The sequence below is a fragment of the Pelmatolapia mariae genome, linkage group LG16_19 (assembly GCF_036321145.2).
Source record: "Pelmatolapia mariae isolate MD_Pm_ZW linkage group LG16_19, Pm_UMD_F_2, whole genome shotgun sequence".
Taxonomy (NCBI): domain Eukaryota; kingdom Metazoa; phylum Chordata; class Actinopteri; order Cichliformes; family Cichlidae; genus Pelmatolapia; species Pelmatolapia mariae.
Window position 1 is genome coordinate 769089 of NC_086241.1, and position 23099 is coordinate 792187.

The 23099-nt window shown below is 46.1% G+C and overlaps 1 protein-coding gene across 3 annotated transcripts; it reads left to right on the plus strand.

Annotated features, from left to right (window-relative positions):
* The first annotated feature begins 1400 nt into the window (after nucleotides 1–1400).
* Nucleotides 1401–21582, plus strand: LOC134644424 (thrombospondin-type laminin G domain and EAR repeat-containing protein-like). Of its 3 annotated transcripts, XM_063497468.1 has the most exons (17): nucleotides 1401–1533; nucleotides 1690–3284; nucleotides 4264–4469; nucleotides 6098–6162; nucleotides 6241–6402; nucleotides 6628–6860; nucleotides 6950–7040; nucleotides 7114–7267; nucleotides 10873–11004; nucleotides 11516–11633; nucleotides 11712–11826; nucleotides 12654–12837; nucleotides 14853–14911; nucleotides 15055–15231; nucleotides 19330–19508; nucleotides 20283–20384; nucleotides 20456–21582. In XM_063497468.1, exons 3-17 carry the CDS (start codon nucleotides 4388–4390, stop codon nucleotides 20607–20609), a joined length of 2007 nt encoding a protein of 668 aa, XP_063353538.1. In that variant the 5' UTR covers nucleotides 1401–1533; nucleotides 1690–3284; nucleotides 4264–4387; the 3' UTR covers nucleotides 20610–21582. The 3 variants fall into 3 exon arrangements, with proteins under 3 accessions (XP_063353538.1, XP_063353540.1, XP_063353539.1); XM_063497470.1 differs by lacking the exon at nucleotides 1690–3284; XM_063497469.1 differs by lacking the exons at nucleotides 1401–1533; nucleotides 1690–3284 and having other exon boundaries at nucleotides 3905–4469.
* Nucleotides 21583–23099: the final 1517 nt, after the last annotated feature.

Sequence of the window (23099 nt, forward strand, 5' to 3'; positions counted from 1 at the left end):
TGGAGCTCTGCTTCCACCTGTGAACCTGCAGCTCGGTCACAGTGAGACTGGAAGGTCTCTGTGGGTTCATTCGTGTCTCTGCCTGCTGGCCTGGATCCAGGTTCACATTTAAACTGGGATTACTGGGCTTTAAACGTCTCTCAGATCACAGCTGCTTTTCATGTCTGAGTACACTGTGCAGCTCCCAGCGCTCGCCCCTCACAGCAAACACTGACTTCTGGTTTACCTGTGCAGGTATGGGGTTCGGTGGGCAAACACCTGATTTTAATTTGAGTGATATCGTGTTCGAGGCCACCTCCACGTGCTCCCGTCGTACCATCTCAGAATCACAGGGACAGGAACAGGGACCACCATGACTGGATCTGGACTGTGCACTTTTCATTTGAACCATTTTGAACTGTGTTAAGGTTTTGGACCCAGGTGTGAAAAGAGGGCGGAGCACTGAGTTATTAGCTAATGCTAGCTAGTTTCTTCAGATGATGTCATTAAAGCACAAACACGGTCCAGAGACCCACATCAGGGCAGTTAGCTGAGGTGTAGCCTAGCAGACCGCGAGCAGCTACAGCGTCACCATCAATCAAACAGGCCGCGCCCCTAAAAATTAAATAATTTACTCTTTGAATGAAACATCCTCCCTCCTACATGTGTTAGGAAGGTGAAACTAGAGACTAGAACACTTTGACTATGGAGACTGACTCCCTGCTGCCCCTGCTGGGCGTCAGAGGAACTGCAGGATTTTCACTTTGCTGAAGAAGATGAGGTCTCAGCTGGTGAAGGTTTGGTTTGTCCTGATGTGTGACAAATATCTGAAGACTGACCCATGTGCACCGCTGTCAGGATGTACTGTGTGTGTGTGTGTGTGTGTGTGTGTGTGTGTGTGTGTAAGCTGAATATCACGTTTTTGAGTTTATTCTGTGTTTTTGTGTTTTTTTGTGCTAGGTTGTGATTATTAGTTCTTGTGTTGTCATGTCTGCGTCTCCGTGTTTCTTTTATTCTTTGTTCATTGTATCTAGTTTCACTTCAGTCATTATGTTCATTATGTTCTGTTTCCTCGTGTGTTTTCACTTCCCCTCATCACCTCCTGTGATCTGTTTGTGTATCATTGCCAGGTCGTCTGTTAAACTGACCACAGTCTTCATAGTCTTCGTCATAATTATCACAGTGTATTCATAGTTGTCAAAGTTGTTCATAATTTTTCTTAGTTTCATGTTTACTGCTGACTTCCTGCCAAATAAAGGCTCGCTTGTTCACAACACATCGGCGAACCCCGCTGTGACACTCAATCCTCTTAGAAAAGAGAACCAATGAAAGTTTGATTTTTAAAATAAAAATTATTGAATTATTTTCTGTAATTTCAGTTTTCTTTCTTCCTTTATAATCTGATCACCCCTCAGACTGATCAGGTAACCCTGATGGGTGGAGCTTTGCCTCACCTGCTGTATTCCTGGGATTATCCTATGACCCTGTGCAGGGCCCTGGCCTTCAGCTTGGAAACCACTGGCCAGAACCATGAGACTGACAGTAATGATGGAGGTGAATATAATCTCTAATAATCTCTGTTTATTTTTGATAATACCTGTGTATTTTTGGCATTGAATGCAGTACTTTTGTGTGTGTGTGTGTGTGTGTGTGTGTGTGTGTGTGTGTGTGTGTGTGTGTGTGTGTGTGTGTGTGTGTGTGTGTGTGCAGCCTCAGGTCTGATGGCACCTGATGTCAGGGAGTGGGTCAGACAGGCAGGGGGCGGAGCCCTGGCTCACCTGGGAAATTCCTGTGCTGTGAAGAGCTGAGGGCGAGCCGCAGACTTGAGATCAGTCACTTCTTCTTTTCTTCCTCCTCCTCCTCCTCTCAGGCAGCACGTGTGCAGGAACCTCACATCATATGAAACATGGACCGAACTCTGCAGCTGATCGTTCATATTTACAGTTTCAGTGTAGGAAGGAATAATCAATCAAACTTTATTAGTACAACACCTGACTGACAAGCCCAAACCCAGACTGCTCCACAGCACGAGACACAAAATAATAAAAATTTGATATGGCGTCATTTTTAGAGCCGCACCAACTTCATGGAGAGCTCAGATTATTATTTGCTGCTCTGTTAGTTTCAGTTTATATGAGCATAGTGACAACAGAAACACCCTTTAACCTTACATCGTTTGTCCACCAGAGGGCGCTCTGCATCTTCCATGTTTATGTTTGAAACGCCACAAACCGCGAGCAGCTGATCCGACCTGGGCAGAGGGTAAAAACGAGGAAAGAGAAGGACGAAGAGAGTGACAAATATCGGCCGAAATGTCCGAATATTGGCTTTTAAATCACCGAATATCAGTATCGCTGTTAAAAATCTGATATCGGTCGGGCTTATCAGTTTGATGATAATACAGACTGACTGTATATAAAAGATGGACTAGCACAGCGTTGTGGTCACCCATTGGCTGGTCTGATCAGCGTCATGGTCGCTGACAGGAAGTGATCATATCTGCTCACCGAGGGAGCGACGATGTGTCAGCTGCTGACCAGTAACACATGAACTAACCTGCAGCAGCAACGTGCAGAAACCTCTCCACCAATCACACCTTTCACCTTTATGAAACACTCACCTGTCCTCTCAGGTGGACTCTGTCCAGCTTTGTCTGTCAGGTTTGTCTTCAGGTGAGTTCAAGTGTGTCACAGGTAAAGACGAGGCAGCCGCCCCTCCCTCCCTCTCGCTCCTCAGCCCCTCCCAGTCTTTTTTATTTAAATGTGGGGCGAGCGAGGCCAGCTCACCTGCAGGTAAATTCTCTCTCTCCTCAGTCATACTCACCTGAATCTGAAAATCACCTCCAGTCGCTGCACAGACAGCAGCCTCAGAGGAAGGAAAGGAGAAACTGTGGAGGACTTAAAGAGGAGGAAACGTGGAGAGGGAGGAGGCGACGACAGGTGGAGGTGAAGGTGGAGACACACTGGAGATCATCAGGTTCATCTCAGACGCTGAGAAGACTTTTAAAGGTGGACTGATGATGAGCCTGGTTGTGTTTTTGGTTTCTCTGGATCACTGAAGACTAGATAAATGTCCAGCAAAGACGAAGAGGACGGTTTAAGAACGGCCGACAGGTAGAGCAAAGACTGCACGTCTGTGAGGTCACAGCACGCCAAACCTGCCCACTCTGAGCTCCTCTCACCGCCTCTTCTTACCTGTGCTCAACAAACAGTCAGAGGTCTCCTCACATGTCCTGAAACTTCTTCACAGACTAGGACTGGAGCTGGACCTCAGGAGGCTGGTTAAACCTCTGACCTCTGACCCAGGTTTGCTCAGATATGACGTCACTGTGCATCAAAGCTTTTGCATCTTTGTTTTCCTCTCACGGATTCTCAGACGGGTAAATGTGGGCCAAACGCTCATGTTAGCAGGTTAGTGTTCAGGAGACGAGCTTCATTACACGACGGGGAGAAACCGAAACGAGTTCACATGATTTTATCTTTAGCAGCTGTTCTTATCTTTGGCTCATCGTTTAATCGTTTTGTGATCAATGTGACCACAAATGTTCATTTTTCTTTTTCCAGTGTTCTCCCAGTAGACGTGTTGATAGTGCAGTCTGATGGTAAAATTACACAGTGTGATATTTCTCAGCCACAGGTTTGCACGTTACTCGAGTTTTTTATGTTCAGCATCATTTATTAAACCAGTTTAAACCAGTCTGTAGTGCTGTGAAAATCCCACCTGGTGCAGGTGTAACATGGAGAGTCCCGCCAAGGGTCTGTCCCGGGTCCTTCTACCGTAACCACAGAAATGATTTTAAACAGGCAAGTAACTAAAAGTTAACTGAAAATGACAGATAAGAAACAATGTGAAATGTAATGTAATGTGAAAGTACGGCTGACAGTCAAAAACTGCTGAACCATTAAGGCCACAAATTAAATGTTTCACTATGTCTACCACAGCAAATATGGCTAGCAGTTAAAATGACTGTTAGATTTACAGCTGGAATAACTCAAATATGAATAAAGAGAATAAACTATTAGCTAAAAATAAAGCTAGCAGTTTTATTTCAGGACTTCTGCTGCCTGAAGGCAACGATCAGCTTTAAACTGAAAGCTGAGCTGTAGTTACAGATAAAGAGACAGTTTGCTGGTTTGAAGCCAGGTTATGTGAACACAAATGAACTTGGTGGCGTTCATGAAGAATTGGCGAGACGGCTGTCTGGATTCGCCGGGTGGAAATGTTGGACACGCCGCTGTAAGGAACCAAATCTGAGACGTTTGTCGTGTTCTTCTTTGACCACAGACGCTGAAGAAACACCGCCCAGGAGATCCTCAGGCCAACTGGAGAATGACGCTGACAGACGCAGGACAGGCAGCGGGTCGGTGAGCGGGAGTCAAACACACGCTGTTCACGGTGCACAGGCGTGATGTTTTCGTGTCACTTCCTGCTTCTCACCTGGGTGCTGCTCACCGCCATAGTCCAGAGCCACAGCTGGAGACCCTGTACAGGTACGAGGAGACACAGAGTGGTGGTTTCAGCTCTAAAGGGACGGTCACATGTTTCAGAAGGAGGTCAGATTCATTTCTGAAGAACAAAACACAAAATCTGCAGTGTGTCCAAAATAAGAGAGACTTTTGGTTGTGAGACTGGATAAATAAAGGTTTTGAGCTTGTTTTTTATATATTACTGCTGACAGACATTGTGCTGACAGCTTTGTTGTATCCTAACAGGAAGTTTTAATTCATGACTTGCTTGTTCAAGTTGTTCTGTTGTGCTGAAGATCCTGGACAGGCCCCCAAACACATCCAGTTACCAGACTGGTGTGGGGTTAGGAGGGTCGCGTAAAGCTAGATGGAAAACATGAGCACGATGTGTGTTCAGTTGTCACAGCTTAAACCGACTCCTGGTCCTCTCTATCACGCGGTTCTGGGTATTATTCCGTGGAGCTTTCAGTTGAGGAACTTTCAGTTGTTCCCACCTGTCTTTCTGTTCTGGTTAAAGAGCTGAGTGCACACCTTTACATCATGTGTACTTTTGATGACATTACTGTTGATCTTTCTCTTTGCTACAAGCTGATTTATTCCTGCAGCTGAAACTGCGTTTGGCTCCGGGGCTTTGTGAGCAGCCTTCCTGGGGTTGAGTATTGTGAACTCTGACCCCTGAGGTGTGTCCTGTCGCTGACTTCACTGATGCCAAATGTCAGAAAACGCTTTGCAGCTCCGACTCTGACGTCTCGCTGTGTTTCAGACGCTTTCGCTGCTTTGTTCTTCTGTGTTTTCAGTCTTTGAAATGTGAGATCTGTTTCTGTACATGTCGTCCCCTCCCTCCATTCATCCTCCATTCATCCTCCATTCATCTTACATTGATCCTCAAGCGCAACAAAACACACAGACGGCCTCAGAGGAGCTTAAAGGGGAATTCCAGCTGAAAACTAATGTTGACCTGATGCTGTCTCTGCTCCCTCAGCCGCTGTCTCACACAAGAATCCAGAAAAACTGATTTTTAATGTTTTAATGATTTACTCGAGCCTCGTCAGAGTCAGAGCAGAAACCTGTGACTGCTCGGCAGGAAGCTGAAAAGCTTGAGCTTTTTTTTAAGATCAGGTCTGAGGTTTCGGACAAAGAAACATCCGTCTCTGAGGGGATAAAAATAAACTGATCTGAGATCATTTACATGTCATCGCTGATACAGATTAACTGCAGATACACTTATCAGTCAGAGCTGGAGGAAATGAGCTCTGAGCTGATAAACTCGCCTCACTAGCCGCTGCTTTCATGAAAATCAGCTTTCAGGGATCTGAAATCAGCAGCAGGTGATAAACTGTCTAACCTTGATCGCTCCTTACGTGTCCCTGTGGTGATTTAAATCGAGCTACATACAGCTGGTTCAGTGTAACTCTGCGGTGGAAATCGGGCTTCAGTAAACCATGCTTTGTTTTCACTGAAGTTTCAGTGGGGTCAGTGGCGTTAGGGTTACACTCACAGAGTCTGCTGATGGTCTGCTTGGTGGCGTTTCACTGCTGGGGCTGCAGGAGAGGTTAGCAGAACAACAGGAAGCAGATTTACGGTTCAGAAAATCTAAATTATTAATAACTTATTTGATTTATTTCACCCCGTCTCTGCTCTCTCCCCCTCAGACCTGCTGCCTCTTGACCTGTTGTCCAAAGCCCTGCCCCCCCCAGGACATGCCACGCCCACTCAGGTAAGACACAGGATAGTATGAAGGTATGAACATTTATGATGGTAGCTACCCCTAATATTTCATCCACTACCCCTCCAGGTGCAGATGGTTCAGTCCAAAGGTTCCAGAGGTCTCCGATTGGCCAGCGCCGTGGCAGCACCTCTGAATTTCCCCGCCTCCCATATCTTCACCAACTGTTACTACTTTCCCTCTGAGTTCTCATTGGTTGCCACGGTGAAGATTCAGACACTGAGACAGAAGGTGATGCAGCGGAATGGAGCAGGGCCTGGTCCAGTCTGGTCCAGTTTGGATGAGTCTGGTCCAGTTCAGCCCAGTCTGAACCAGTTTGGTCCAGTTCAGCCCAGTCTGGTTCAGTTTGGTCCAATTTGGTGCAGTTAGGTCCAACTTGGATCAGTCTGGCCCAGTTCAGCCCACTCTGGACCAGTTTGTTCCAGTCCAATGTGTTCTTTCTCTCTCTGCTTCCAGACGAATGAGTACATCTTCTCTGTGGTGAGGGAGGGATCTGATTCGCTGTTGCTGGGGTTACGAGTGTCTGAGAACCGCCTCCACTTCTTGACCACATCCCCTGGCCCTGGTGGGCGGAGCCGAATGACTTTTAAGGACGTTGGATTGGACAATAACCGCTGGCATACAGTGGTGCTGGCTGTCACCGGGCAGTACGCCACGCTGACTGTCGACTGTGGACTTCCTCTGGAGCTGTGAGAGCTGACACCACATAGACCAATAGAGACCAACAGAGACCAGTAGAGATCCACTTTATGGCATTAAGTGGTTTCTTGTCCCCCAGTAAACAGGTCCAGTCCTTCCCCAGCCATCTGAGCACCAGAGGGTCCCGGTTCTTCGTTGGCAGCAGGGGGCGGTGGAGGGGGCGCTTCTCCGTGAGTCTCTGATCAGCGTCAGATCAGCCAACTGTCCGTCCTGCTGGTTCTCACCGCTCTGTCTCTTCTTCAGGGTTTACTGCGGCAGCTGGTGCTGCTTCCCGGTTCGGACGCCACGCCCAGACTGTGCCCCTCCCCCGACCCCGCTCTGACTGAGCTGTCCATCCCTCAGGTCCTGAAGACCACCCCCTTCCAGCCGGACCAGCAGGAGCCAGTTTACACCTATGGTGAGGAGACAAACCTGCCGCAGCACAGCGCCCCCTGCAGTTTGGGAGAGAGCTGTACAGGCTCATTTTCAGCTGCTAGTGCTAGAAGGCTGATAAAAAAGCATCTACGAGTGTGTTTGGAGTGACAGTGTGTTCATAATCAGCCACAGTAAAAATACTTTCAGCTGCTCCAGCTGACAGATGTGTTTCATTCACCAACAACATCCACACCAACAGGTTTGTGAGAGGAAGCATGAAAAGCAGAGTTTCACCTCACTCACCTCTTTATGTCTGTATTTTGCACGTTTCCTGGCTCATAGTTCTAACCCGACTGTTTGTAGGCGCTGTATTCAGTGCCTGGATGCCCGCTGTGGTGGAGTCAGTGTGGTAGTGACAGTCTCACAGGTGTAGAGATCTTTGTTTCACTTTTTTCCACTTTGAGTGTTTACTTTGGTTTTTGCCGGCTGGTTAGGGTTAGAGTAAAAGCTCCTCTTAGGCTGAACAAAAGGCTGTGGTTTGGATGAAAACCGCAGCATGGCCCTGCACACCTCTAACCTTTGTGTGGAAAAACACTGAGCTGGGGGTGACTGACTCATCAGGCTCGCTGCCGAAGCGAGGATCCGAGGACTTCCTCCACCCCTGCGAGTGTTTGGACCATAAACCAGACACTGTGATGGTCTCAGTGATCGAGTAACCTGAAGCACGAAAACACCTGTGACTGACAGCTCTGCAGCTACTGTGTGTGTGTGTGTGTGTGTGTGTGTGTGTGTGTGTGTGTGTGTGTGTGTGTGTGTGTGTGCTACCTGCAGACTCAGCCTCTCTCCTGCTGTTTGATGTGTGTTTCCATGACGGCGTGAGGTCAGACAGAAGCTGATTCACACAGGTGTGTTTGTGTTACTGTGTCAGAGTCAGGTGGAAGGAGCAGCTTGTCCTGCCTCTGTGCCACCAACAAACACCACAGCACTGTCCATCCATCCATCCATCCACCCACCCATCCACCCACCCATCTATCCATCCATCCATCCATCCACCCACCCATCTGTCCATCCATCCATCATCCATCCACCCATCCATCCATCCATCCATCCATCCATCCATCCACCCACCCATCTATCCATCATCCATCCATCCATCTATCCATCCATCCATCCATCCACCCACCCATCCACCCACCCATCTATCCATCCATCCATCCATCCACCCACCCATCTGTCCATCCATCCATCATCCATTCACCCATCCATCCATCCATCCATCCACCCACCCGTCCATCCGTCCATCCGTCCATCTATCCATCCATCCATCATCCATCCATCCATCCATCTATCCGTCCATCCATCCATCCATCCATCCATCTATCCGTCCATCCATCTATCCATCCATCCATCTACATCCATCCATCCATCTACATCCATCCATCCATCCACCCATCTATCCATCTGTCATCCATCCATCCATCCATCCACCCGTCCATCTATCCATCCATCCATCCATCCACCCACCCGTCCATCCGTCCATCCATCCATCTATCCATCCATCCATCATCCATCCACCCATCCATCCGTCCATCCGTCCATCCATCCATCCATCCACCCACCCGTCCATCCGTCCATCCATCCATCCATCCACCCATCTATCCATCTGTCATCCATCCATCCATCCATCCACCCGTCCATCTATCCATCCATCATCCATCCACCCATCCATCCATCCATCCACCCACCCGTCCATCCGTCCATCCATCCATCCATCCACCCATCTATCCATCTGTCATCCATCCATCCATCCATCCATCCACCCGTCCATCTATCCATCCATCCATCCATCCACCCACCCGTCCATCCGTCCATCCATCCATCTATCCATCCATCCATCATCCATCCACCCATCCATCCATCCATCCGTCCATCCGTCCATCCATCCATCCATCCATCCATCCATATCCATCCATCATCCATCCACCCATCCATCCATCCATCCACCCACCCGTCCATCCGTCCATCCATCCATCCATCCACCCATCTATCCATCTGTCATCCATCCATCCATCCATCCATCCACCCGTCCATCTATCCATCCATCCATCCATCCACCCACCCGTCCATCCGTCCATCCATCCATCTATCCATCCATCCATCATCCATCCACCCATCCATCCATCCATCCGTCCATCCGTCCATCCATCCATCTATCCATCCATCCATATCCATCCACCCATCCATCCGTCCATCTGTCATCCATCCATCCATCTATCCATCCATCCACCCATCCATCCGTCCATCCGTCCATCCATCCATCCATCCATCTATCCATCCATCCATATCCATCCATCCATCCATCCATCCACCCATCCATCCATCCATCCGTCCATCCATTATTTCCTGGATGGAGGTGCATGAGGCTCCTGTCCAGGTGAAATCCACCTTACAGCCCTTGTCTCCAGCACTCTCACCTGTACTCAGGTCATCAGCAAAGAAACAGGATGGGTGGATGTAAGCTAGGCTGAGCGTGTGCTGTCATCATGCTCAGAGTTAATAAAGTTCAGCTGATTGAAGACTCGGTGCTGAGCCCTTCAGTCATCCTGACTCTTTATGAGTCACAGTTTATATAAACCTGTGTCAGCTCTGTCTGTGGTGATTTACATACCTGAGCGCACCACACAAACAGCAGCTGCCTCGTTTCAACACTCAGAGTCTCTGCTTCCAGAGAAAAGCAGAAGACAACACAACAGAGCTCCTGTTTTAGAGTCAGGCTCTATCTGAGCACGTCTGCATCCTTTGTGGTAACGTGGTGGCGGTTTGATCTGGATCTGGATCTGGCTGCCCCTCAGGTGAAGATGTCTGATGTATCATGGAGGACTCATCTCTTGTGGTTAAATGGAAACCTTCACTTCATTACCTGCGTGTTCATCGGCCGAGCACAGACTGAAGCAGCTGCTGACAGGAACACAGGCACGTGTTTCCAGCCGAGCCCTCCACATCCAGCTTTGCTGCAGAGAAACATGTCAGCGAATGATCAGGGGTCCTGTTTACCCCCACCATGTTTCACTGTAGGGCTCTAGCCCTGCAGTTCCTCTGACGTCCAGCAGAGGCAGCAGTGAGTCAGCAGTGAGTCAGTCCCCATAGACTCCCATGTTAAAGCTTCACCAGAAATAAACGGATTGGTCTCTGTGGATCGTTTCTCCTTCATAACACCTGTACAGGGAGGATGTTTTTATAACTCACCTGTTTAAAGTTTGCATTATTAGGGGCGTGGCCTCTGGACGTGTTTGTGCTGTTGGAGCTCTTTGGGTTATATTTGATGTGCGCTCTCTGCTGCGTGTTTGTTTCACTGAAAAAATGTTTGTCAGTAAGTTTTTACTGTGACTGCGGCTCAGAGGTTACCTTATGGTTTCAGTCAGGTAGACGACAGTGAGGTCACTCCTGAACTACAGGAATAAATAGGAAACTGTGAATCTGCCATCCTTTGGTACTTCAGAGATTTTTTAAGTTTGCTTTGGTTTAAGCCAATAAAATGATCGTGTGCTGTTATGAAGTGTTACACAGAGGAGCTTATAATCAGGAGCTCACATGTCCTCTGTTCCCATGAAACTCCTCAGGTGTAACCCCCGCTCTGTCCTGTTTCAGAGGCCGAAGCCAGAGTGACTCTGGGAGATCGTCCTCCCTGCTCGAGGCCGGAGCAGGGCCAGCTGTGGTTCAACGCTCAGGGGAAGGGTCTGTTCATCTGTGACGGGCTGACCTGGAGGACGCTGCTGCAGAGTGAGTCTGGACGTACACAGGAAGTACCTCACACACCTCAGACATGTCAGGGTCATGTGACTAAAACACATTATATTAGGAGCATAAGGGATGATTTTACTCTGTGTTCGGAGGTGCTCATTTTATTGCATAAATCTTTACATCACAAACGTTGTTTTAAATAGAATGAAAATGCACATGATGCCAAATCTGTATATAAGAAATGAGAAATGATGATTTTAAACCTCTAAATGTTTAAAATGGTCCAGGTTTTTAAAAAAGCTCCTCTGAAACCAAACCAGAAAGGAACAAATTGTTATGATTTTAGAGGATCTGGTATAATATTAACTTGTCTGCTGTAAAGAGTAAACTTTTCCTGAGTTGATGTTGCGGGTGGAGCTGACTGTAGGAGGGGTTCATGTGAACGTAGCGCTGGGATGGGGCTGGTTTGGTTCTGTTAACCTCTGACGATGATGTCATGTGCCTGCGACGTGTCTGTCCTCCATGTAAGCTGCATCACCTGTGTGTGCAGGTAAGCAGCGTCTGGATTACGTGGAGGACTACCAGGACCTGTACACCCGCTCAGAGACCCTGGACGTCGAGGTCTTCTCCATCCCGTCTGAGGGCCTGTTCATGGCTGCAGCCAACAAGTAGTAACACGGCAGCAGAAACACAGCTGTGGACAAGTCTCCATCCTCTCAGTCTAACCCTCGTGTCTCCCCTGGCAGGGACTCTCGGACCGGCTCAGGTATCTACAGGTGGACCAACGCCTCCTTCCAGCTCTACCAGAACATCAGCACTCAGGAGGCTCGATCCTGGAAACACTTCACCATCGACGACAAGGTGAGCGCCTCCAACATGGATGAGCAGTTCAAGGAGCTCAGCACAAAGCCGTGGGCTTAGCTCCGCCCACGGCCTACGAGCAGCCAGCACCGTGCTGCTGTGACTGATGCGCGACACGAGCTCACACTGTTACTGCGACAGTCACGGATCATTGTATGTTCTGTGTCATGTGTTTTGTATGGATGAGCATCAGCTGACGATGTAAACATGCTGACAACAGAGACCTGCTTCGCTGCTAAGTTATAGCTAATCGCTAACTGTCCTTCTGTTGGCTGTTACCATAGAAACTAAATGTCTTTGTGCCATCATGCGATTTATTGTTGGATAAAATCAATACTGTCTGACATCATACTCCAGCTTGTTTCTGTCACGGTCTCTGACAGAAAACACAAAGTGCAATCAGGCCAGAGGGATCAGATCTAATCAAGCGAAACAGGCAGAACATTTAAAACATGATTAATAAATCCGGTTTGATGGTGGTGCAGCTGAGAGTCGTGGAGTGGAGCTCAGAGGGCGGAGGACAAACAGATCTGAGGCTGATTCTCTTTGAACCTTTGTGTGCACATTGTGTTGGCCTTGTTTGCACAATGTGTGACACACACACACACACACAGCTGTGTGCAGGTATTGTGCTGCAGGTATTCAGTCCTGTTAACTCAGAGAAGTGTGTAAAGGAACAGCCACTGCAGAGGTCAGAGGTCACTGCAGCGCACACAGACTTCTCCTCGGTGTGAACGTCTGTGAGTCGTCGGTTCAGTGAAAGCTGAGCAGGGCCGCTTGGCGCTGTGATGTTAAACCAAATCCATCTCCGTGTTTCTGTCCTTCAGATTTTTCTCGTGGTGGCGTCAAACTTCAGAGAGGCGGGGTCTGAGCGGTCTGTCATCTATCAGTGGCATCGGCGGCGGCGGCGTTTCGTCCGTTATCAGACTCTGGAGACTCACACTGCTCAGGACTGGGAAGCCTTTCACATTCACAACCACAGCTTCCTGGTCGTGGCCAATCACAGACGAGGTAAACAGGAAGTGGACTGTAATGCAGTCTTTTTCATTTTAAATGAATGGATCACTGCAGCTGCTGGGGCATCACACAAAACCAGGATAAGAGCTCATTGTTGTCTCCACAGGAGAACATCGTCAGGCCACGTCTTTCTGAGTTAATCAAAATTTTAAAATAATAAATGGAGAGTGGCGTCGGCTCTTTGTGCCCTGAGATGTCCCTCTCCTGCAGTCTGTGAGGCCAACGAAGCATTTCATGCATACAAATGCTGCAAACAGAACCTTTAATAAAACTTTTCTTTTAATTTCCAGATCAAAGATGAACTTTCAGGATCAAACGTTCCTGATCGGCAGTATTTATTCGTTAAATTCGATTTTCCTTCATGTTCAGGGTATTTTCCACAGTGAATAAAGTATCTGAGTTTAACGAGTCTCTGCAGCGGGATGAGGAGCTCCAGAGCAGCCGGTCGTTTCTGATGGGTTTAAAGGTTAAAACGAGGCTTTTTGATGATGGAGATACGAAGTTTCCACCTGACCAAACAGGAGCTTTGAAGAGCTCATATCTCCTCGCCAGTGTAAACACTTCAAACACATTTGTGTGTGCACTTCCTGTAAAGATAAAACACTCCTGAGGCTGAGGCTGTGCAGGTGTACTGTGGTTAGATCACACACCTCTGTGCGCCGTCTCTCTGTTTGAGCTCGCGTTTATTCTGAATGATGGTGAACTCACAGCGCACCGGCCGAAATCACCTCAACACCAACACGTTCGATATAAATGGGCCAACTTTGATTTTCTGTCCTCTTTATCTGCTAAATACATGAAACGAGCAAAAACTAGCAGATTATGAAGGGATTTTTGTACCGGGTAAATAATTAGCTGCTAGCAGGCTGTGAAAAATCAGACGGGATCTTTTAAAGATTCATTAATGGTTCAAACCTCAAACTTCTGCATTTACAAGAATATTTTAATGTCTTTATTTAAAAACAGGTCGTCTGCAGTCGTGTCAGTCTCTCCAACCAAACTATCCAAACTTACTCAAATACATTTGTGTTGTAGAAAAAAGTCAACTCAGATAAAATGATTTTGAATGAGACTTTATTCGAGTCACAGCTCTGAACATCACCGCCATGACTGTTTTAACCATTTAGGAATTTCTTTCCTTCATTTTCACAGAACTCAAACTGGACAAACCAGGATCACTAAACACGTGGATTATTTTCACTTCATGGATGCTAATCCCTCTAACAAACGTGCATCCAGGAAACCTCTGGTCTGCATGCAGAGAACTTTAAACTGGGCAGGTTTAGGCCTGCAGGTACCTCCATGAGTACTGACACACACCCTTCAGATAGCATCAACGACAAACTTTAATATGGCAATGTCTGTGCACGACTCAGCTTTTAACATGTGGAAAACAAACAGTCACAAAGCTTTGAGAATATCGAGGGTGAAGGTTAAAAACTCGTCTCAACTGTAAACCAAACAGTTTGGTCAAACACGTATTTGTTCGTCGTCATCTTTACCTGTTAGTCTGTGGGTAAAATACCTGAAACAGAAACTGAATGAGGTTGTGTCTTTGCACCCAGCACAGTCCAAACCATCAGTCTGTTCTATCACAGCCACAGTGATTCGAAGACCTGTGTTTCTGAGCATTTGGTAGCTGGATGGTCCGTACGTGGAGTCCTGCAGATCAGAGTCCATTGTCTTGGTCACTCTGAAAAGAAATTAGCCAAGGTTGATCCTGAAGATAATCTGGTGTTGGTTAGGTACAAAAAACAAATAGAGACTCAGTTTCAGGGTTTTGGAGAGATGTAATTAGATTACATGTAAGGTGTGAGACGCAGCTGACGGTGATTCCTTTTTGTTGAGGCTAATCTCCGTGGAGATTTCATTTGATGGTCTTTGTGTTTCTCGTTGTTAGACGACTCGTTCTTCTAAGCTGGATGCACTTCTCTGTCTTTACTCTGTGATCCACATGGACGAGAACTGAAGTGTAGAAATCATGTCAATGTGTCCCTGTGTGTCCTCAGAAAGAGACTCCAACCACAACATCCACAGTGTGATCTACAGGTGGAACCCCGACACAAAGGTGCTGCTGTTCAGTCACTGCATGAGATCTTCTCCTGTCCTGCCATGAGCGTTCATGTCCTCTCTGTCCTGTCCTTTATAAACGCTGCTGATCGTCTCTGTCCTCGTGTTTTCGGTCCTAACCCATCCCTCCTGTCTCTGCAGCTATTTGAGGTGAACCAGACTCTGCTGACATCCGGAGCCTACGACTGGGAGTTCTTTACTGTGGGGCCGTACCACTTTTTGGTGGTGGCCAACACCTTTGATGGTCGGACCACCATCATCAGCTCCACCATCTACGTCTGGCTGGACGGCTCTTTCCAGACCTTCCAGAGCATCCAGGTCAGTGTTTGTCTGTCTTTCAGGGTCTCCCCACTGTCTGCCTTCGTAAACTTTTTACCTTCCTGGTCTGAAAAGTGACACCAAAGAGGAAGTGCACTAACTTTTAATGGCCAGCAGGGGGCGACTCCTCTGGTTGTCTGTGAGTGTCCTGCTCAGCTGACCTGAGCTCAGTGAATGTTTCCCTCATGTTTCAGCTGTAAATAAAACATGAAGCTCATTTTGGAAATTATTGTGCCGTTACAGTCACAGAGGACAGCAACATAGGGTTTGGTCGTTGGTGAGTTATTAGCCAATGAGAATGCAGCATCGGTCAGTTTCAGAGTCAGGTCTACCGCACACCAGGGACCTCTGGTTTTAAACACGGTGACAGCAATAACGTTCAGTTTGTGGCTTCGCAGCATGACCTCACTAACAGCGGTGATGTCACGGTGACTCCGTCCTTCTTTTATATACAGTTTATTTCCTAGCACTGATGCAGTGACCAGTGGGTGACTGTAGATGACTGATAGTGACATCTGGTTTCGAAGCTCATACGTCTCCAGAGAAAGCATGTTCACAAAGCAGGCTGGACTCAGCTGTGAGGCTCGTGGTTGGTTAAACCCTCCTCCAGAGGCGTAAAGTTTCCTGAACATGAAGTCATCTGTACTCAGTATCTGTCTGCTTGTTGACCTCTGGCTGTTTGCATCATTTAATAAAACCGACGCGTTCGCTCTCGCCCGTCCTGCTGTTCGTCAGCTCTGGTCACGTGCAGCACGTCTTTAAGCTCAGGTGTGTCAGCTGAGATCAGGGCGTTTTCACAGAGTAATCCAAACCAGCAGCAGTCTAACCACAGCTCTGTAGCTAACCGCCAGGTGGCGTGGTGTGTCATCTTTACTATTTCACTAACTTCCTGCTAACCTTTTGTCATGGATGTTGAACATTATTGTAACAGCTGTGAGAACAGCCCCACCGATCTCATTATTCTTGACTCCCAGGATCCGAGTAAATGCACCAATTACACAGACTGAGTTGATAAATCTGCAGGACCTGTCAGCAGGTCAAAGTAATGAACATGAGAGACATAGATTTGATTGATTATGGAGATTATCAGTATCATCAGTACGCAACTGAAACTGTAGATTGTTTTATTTGATTGAATTACAGACAAGAAAATTTAAAAATGTGATTTACCAAAGAGAGACTTTATTTTTATTATTTTTATTTTTATTTTTAATGAAGCAGGAAGTCCTGAGATGCTACATCTCCTGTCTGGCAGACCTGGACACGTGACAGACGTAGCTTCTTCGCACATGAATGATTTATGACAAACATTTCAGAAGAAAGATATTTTTTCTCATATCTATTAAATTCTGTCTCATAATGATCTTTTTCATTCATGAATTAAACTTTTTTTTTAAATCTGGGATCGTTTAATCATCCTAAATATTGAAACTCAGCGATATGAGCCAAACTTTAAAGGATTACTTTATTGTGACACTGAACTCACAGACAGTGAAACATGTCCACTCACATTTATTCTCACAGGATTGTTTCATCTTGTGCGTCCTCTCCAGAGGATGAACTTGGGACAGCGCCCCCCTCAGGATGTGTTTAGCTGGGGCGGTGCTGGTTACCTGTCCAGGTGAGTCCTGGCAGATGTCAGAGCAGACATGACAATGAGGATGTTGTCAGTGAGTCACATGATAACAGCAGCCTCATTTAGCTGTTTTTTTTGGAAAAATTTACCATATTTGGAAGAGTGTGAGTTATCAGCTAACATCCAATCAAAATGCTCAAATTTCTCTCACCAAACTGTTGCTCCGCCTTCCTGGACGGTCTGTTAGTACAGCCATGTTACTGGTCACATGATGTCAGTAAAAGACTCCAACAGCACAAACACGGTGCAGAGGTCCAGTTCAGGTGAAGCTAGCAGCTACAGCCGCCTGTGTCGCATCCACCGGTCAGTCAAACAGGCCCCGCCCCTAATATCTGCAGGGTCTTGGAGCTTCAGTGTTGTTAGCGTGATCTCAGGTTCACCTGGAACTGACTTATGTTCACACCTTCCTGCCATTACACTCGACCCCGTTCGGAGTTGTTTTAGCTCCTCCTCCCCAGAACCCGTCGCATCATTCGCTCCTGCAGTGACAATAATCAAAGATAACGGTCTTATTAAAGTCAGCGTTTGGGGTTTCAGGGTGAAGGTGGTGATGATGATGAGCGCTGTGTACCTGCAGCCTGGTAAACAGAGATGCCTGCACAGACGCAGCTGCTTGTTTAAATCATTAATGTGGTGACAGATGTGGACATGAAAGCAGATCATAAAAATCATCTTACGCTGATGAAAATATGTTTTTCAGTCTGTTGATGTCAAAGATGAAACAGGAAACCAGAGCAGTGTAATTAATGCGTGTGTGCGAGGGGGTTTCCAGCTGCGCGCAGAAGAAGACTTTTATTGCTTCTGAAAACCACAAAAACATGTTAAAGCATCATGAAACCACCTGAACCTGTAATTCAGCTGCTGACAGCCGGCACAGCACGCATTAAACTGCTCAGATATCAACACGACTAATGGAGCCGCAAATAGCTCCAATCAGACCCAGCCAGACCTCACCAGCTCCCCCTGCAGGCTGCACACAGGCAGCACGAAGCAGAGCGTTTCATAGTCTCACATTACAGTAACGTATAAAACACTGAATAATGACTTCATTTAAAAGCTTCCTCCTTATTTCATTGTGATGTGTCAGTGAATCCCAAAGTCCACCAGACGCTCCCCGGCCTGGCCTGAGATGGGCTTCCTCTGAAGGGTGGCTGGCCTCGCCCTTAGAGAGGGAGGGGCTCAGAGTAGAGCTGCTGCTCCTTCACATCGAAAGCAGTCAGTCGAGGTGGTTTGAGCATCTGACAAGGATGCCTCCTGGGTGAGGCCCCGGGGCAGACCCAGGACACGCTGGAGAGATTATACATCTCGGCTGGCTTGGGAACGCTTCGATGTTCCCTCGGACAAGCTGGAGGAGGTGGCTGGGGAGAGGGAGGTCTGGGCTTCTCTGCTTGGGCTGCTGCCGTGGATACGTGGAAGAAAATGGATGGATCAGTGTGTGTACAGTGAGCCCAAAGCTCACAAGCAGTGATGGAGTCATTACTCAATTCAAAGTAATAGATTACACAGTACTCACTGGTGTTTTAAATGATAGAAGGCTCCAGTTCTTCTTTCCCACATACGTCTGACATTCATGCAAACACACTTGTTCACCCACCCGAGGATACTTCAGCCTGCAGAGTGGAGGCAGCAGGGATGAAAACACCTACTTTCTGATAGGTGGATGACCTGAGCCTCAACTGCCTCCATCAACTGTTGCTTTGTTTTTCTCTGTGACTGATCCTGATCACCCTTACTGCACATGAGCTGGAATCTTCCTCTGACTCCTCATCTAACCACCTAACAGCTGTGTTCATTTTAGATTTAAGCTTCTTTGCAGTAATTTCACAGCATGAAGTATTTTGTCTTCTCCTTCTTCTGACTGCTCCCTTTCGGGGTGACCGCAGTAAATCCTCCTGTCCTCCTTCACAACATCCAAAACCTTCCTCTGAGATCTTCCTCTTCTCCTCCTGCCCAGCAGCTCCAGCTTCATCATCCTCGTCCCGTATCTGCACATGTCCAAACCGCCTCAGCCTCTGACTCTCAGCTGTTCCTCTGATGGACTCATTTCTGATCCTGTAAAATGACCTGAGCTGTGTTCACACTGTCACCAGTTAACGTTATAAACCCAGTCCCATCACACAGGGATCCAGGTACACGTAGACACGGAGGCCATGATGCTCCTGCTACCTCGTGAAGATCAGGCAGCTGGGTCTGCTTGCACTCAGCTTTAGCATCACTCTGGTTCTTGCTTGTTGTTTTCCATCTCCTCTGGCTTCTGTGAGTTTTGAAAACAGAGCGTGTTGTGGTTGTTTTCTCCAAGTTTAGCCAATCAGCATCCACCATGCCAAGGAGAACTTCTTCTTTCTCCACTAAAAGCAGCGTTGAAGGGACTCCTGCAGTGAAAGCCCCTCCCACCAAGTGTGCGATTATCAGAGGGTTACCCTTCGTACCCTGGTTCTCTGAGTGTCCTCTTCTTTCCGCAGACAGTTGGAGCGACAGACTGGGAGCCGTTTCAGATCGACGGCAGGTTTTTCCTCGCCGTCGCCAACAGTCAGAAGATCCCTGATCGTGGCACGAGTGTCTACAGCATCAACTCCACCGTGTACGAACTGAACACGCTCACACAGACCTTCATCCGCTTCCAGGACATCCTCACTCACAGGTGAGCGTCACACCTGGGCTCATTTAACATGTCTTCAGATACACTTCCTGCTTTTACCTGGAGATTAAAGGAGCAGCACGAAGATTAAAGGCTGAATAACATTTGTTTCAAAGTCACTGTGGAAATGTTGCTGATAATTAAAAGGAAGCCATCAGCACCGAGAAGCCTGATGTTTGTTTAAGGTTTCATTTGGAATTTTATTCATTCATTTAAGATCATTTACATTTTGTTAAAAAAAACACATTTTAATATCTTTTCAACATTTTGTTCATAGTATTTTATATCTTTATTAAATTATTTATATTTGCATTATTCGTTCTTTTTTATTATCACTTTTTTCAGATTTTGTTAGTTTTTAGATTTTTGGAAAACTTTTTTTAAATATTTATTTATTATTCCATAAATATTCGTAAATATTATCAATATAATTTTTTAATACATATTATTATATTTATATTAATTCATGTGTATATGTGTGTTCATTTATATTTATTATACTTAATAATATTTTCTGAGGATATTGATGACCTTTCTTTTCCACTTTATTTTTTTTTATTATTTTTGAACTATAATAGTCATTTTTTGGACATTTTTTGGGAGATTGCTAAGCTTAGCTGTAGAAACATATTACTTATCTTTTTTTCTTTGTTTTTCGGGACTTTGTTCAACAGTTAATTAAAGACCTGAAAACGTAAATATATTTTAAAGAAAAGGTTTATTGTAACAGCTGCTCTTCACAGCATGTCGTCTTGTTCTCCTCCTTCGTGTGTCCAGTGCGCTGGACTGGGAGTTTTTCACCATCGGAGATGAAAAGTTCCTGGTGGTGGCGAATTCTCACGACGGCAGCTCGTACTCTTTGAACAGCGTTGTCTACAGGTGCGTAAGTGCTCATCTGCTCAGGTGTGACGTGTTTCCTGAGCTCAGGTGACCTCTGTGTGTGTTTTTAGGTGGCAGGGTTACGAGGGCTTCGTTCCCGTCCACAGCCTGCCCACGTTCGGCTGCAGAGACTGGGAGGACTTCAGCACGGACGAAGGCTCCTTCCTCATCTACTCCAGCGCCAAGTCCAGGCTCAGCAAGGTGTTCAAACTGAGGAACTACTGAGTGAAACCATCCTGGAGAGACACACCACCGCCCCCAGACTCCTCTGAGGTCATGTGATCATTCAGTGGACTGAACTTCCTGTGAGCTAAATCCTGAGATCATCCCGAGGAGAACATTATTTAAATCCAGCGATGAAAACCCCAAAGATTAAAGGACATCAAGTCACATTAAGCTCTGCTGACGAGCACAGTGCCTCTCTGATCCTGTATGACCCATAAACATCAGAAATGAATCATCAGATGACTCAGTAATGAAAGTTGTCCCGTTTTAAGTCAGCTGATTACACTCCTGTTTCACTGAATCATGGACGTGAACATATCACTGAGACAATGAAACTTAAAAACAGACAGGTCTCAGCCTTCTTCAGATTTTCCACCAAGTGCTCAATAAGCATTGTAAACAAAAGAGCATCATTCACCCGGATACACAAATATTTCCTTAAATCTCCTCCAAAAGGAAAACACCAACGCTGAGAGATCTCGGAGCGCTTACTGAATAACCTCCAGTGACTCCTGCAGCTGAATCAGCACCGTGTCATCTGCATAAAGGCACCCTTTAACTGGAAACATGTTCGCACAATGTTTATACAAAAACAGAAAAATGAAATGAGGCCTGAGATGGAACCCTGCGGGACTCCCTCAGAGACTCTGAGGAAACCCGTCTCATGTCACTGGGTTCAGTCGATCGTCAGACAGAGCGGCACGCCGCTGCTTCCTGTCCAGCCCGTCCGTGTCTCTGGTCTGTCGGTGGACAGACGTCAGAGACAGTTCTCTCAGGAGGTGGAGGTCCAGATGTTCGTCCCATCGGCTCTCCACATGTTCACACTAAGTGTTTTTCTCTGCTTTGTTCAGGAGTTTGTTTTTTACACTTTTGGTTCACTCAAAGTTTTCATGTTTCATTAAATATGATGTTTTCTGACACTCTGGGGATTTTTTTACTCTATTTATTACATTTGTTCATATCTGTGGATATTTTTTTTCTGACAGTTTTTTCACTGAAAATATTTTGCATGTTTGCTTTTTCTGTGTTTTCTTGAGATTTTATTTCCAGTTATGTTTTAGCTAATTTGCTGATCGATGTATAAATTAAACATTGAATAAATTCTTTTAAAAAGGTGAATATTTTCATTTATATAAACGTGAGAAGCTCGACGCAGAGACAGATATTTCCTCTTTATCTGCTGATCTGAAATGCCGGCTTAAAGAGTCATTCCACTTCATTTCAGCTTGCTGCGTTTTCCTTTACCTGGACCTGCTTCGTTTTTCTTCCATATTTCCAGTCATGTGTTTCCTGTTCCTGTGGTAGATGTTCTGATTAAACATGACCCAAGTTTGTAATAATGACCTCGTTGTATGTACAATAATCCCTGTGAGCCCAGAGCTGCTGGAAACACTGGATGGATCTGGATGATATAATAGAAAGGAGGAAGACCCGCCCACCTGCTGTTCAAACCTTCTTTTGTGTGACAGCCAATCAGAGAAAAGTTGGAAAATATAGGAGAAGCTAAATCAGCCTGTTTAAGACGGACGATGAAGTGAGGGGTTGACCCTGCACTGAGGCCAGAATCAGAAAAAGAAGGATTACTGCAATAGAGTACAAGTAAAGTACTTTAAGTATTGTTCTTATGTTGTTATAAGTTTTTGATGTCTTCCAAGTTTTAGTTACTTAAATTAAGTTTGTTTATACGGATCATGATGGCCAGCAGTAGATCGGTGATTAAAACCATCAACGACTGCAGCATTAAAGTGATATACACATCAATAAATCAACAATATCATCATTCATATATGTATGTGATGTGCATATAAAAAGTATAAAACATTATGTGAATGTTTAAGATAAGATAAGATAAGATAAGATGACCTTTATTAGTCCCACACGTGGGAAATTTGTTTTGTCACAGCAGGAAGTGGACAGTGCAAAAGTTATGAAGGACAATTAGAATAAAATAAAATAAGAATAAATACAGTACACAACTGTACAGAATAGAATAAAAATAGAATACTATATACAGTAGAATAAAATAGAATAAAATATACAATAGGATAAAAATAGAATACAAATGCTATATACAACAGAGTGAAAAATACAACGGTGCCAGAAAGATTATTGCACATTTGTGTTATTGCACATGTGTGGATGTGTGTGTTTGATCAGTTAAAGTCTTTGTTGTGGAGTCTGACAGCAGTGGGGAGGAAAGACCTGCGAAATCTCTCCGTCCCACACCGTGGGTGCCGCAGTCTCCCACTGAAGGAGCTGCTCAGTGCTGTCACAGTCTCATGCATGGGGTGGGAGATGTTGTCCAGCAGGGATGACAGCTTAGCCACCATTCTCCTGTCACTCACAACCTCCACTGGGTCCAGAGGGCATCCTAGAACAGAGCTGGCCCGTTTAGGTGAAGTAAAAGGTAATATATGTGAATTACACAGCATATGTGCTCTAATGTTCTTATTTCATCATCCAACACAAATCAGGTCTAAACTCAAACTT

Coding starts and splice junctions, on each gene's coding strand:
- LOC134644424 (XM_063497468.1), top strand. CDS start 4,388: ATGTTTTCGTGTCACTTCCTGCTTCTCACCTGGGTGCTGCTCACCGCC. Junction 6,163..6,240: donor GACATGCCACGCCCACTCAG/GTAAGACACAGG, acceptor CTACCCCTCCAG/GTGCAGATGGTTCAGTCCAA. Junction 11,634..11,711: donor TTCATGGCTGCAGCCAACAA/GTAGTAACACGG, acceptor CTCCCCTGGCAG/GGACTCTCGGACCGGCTCAG.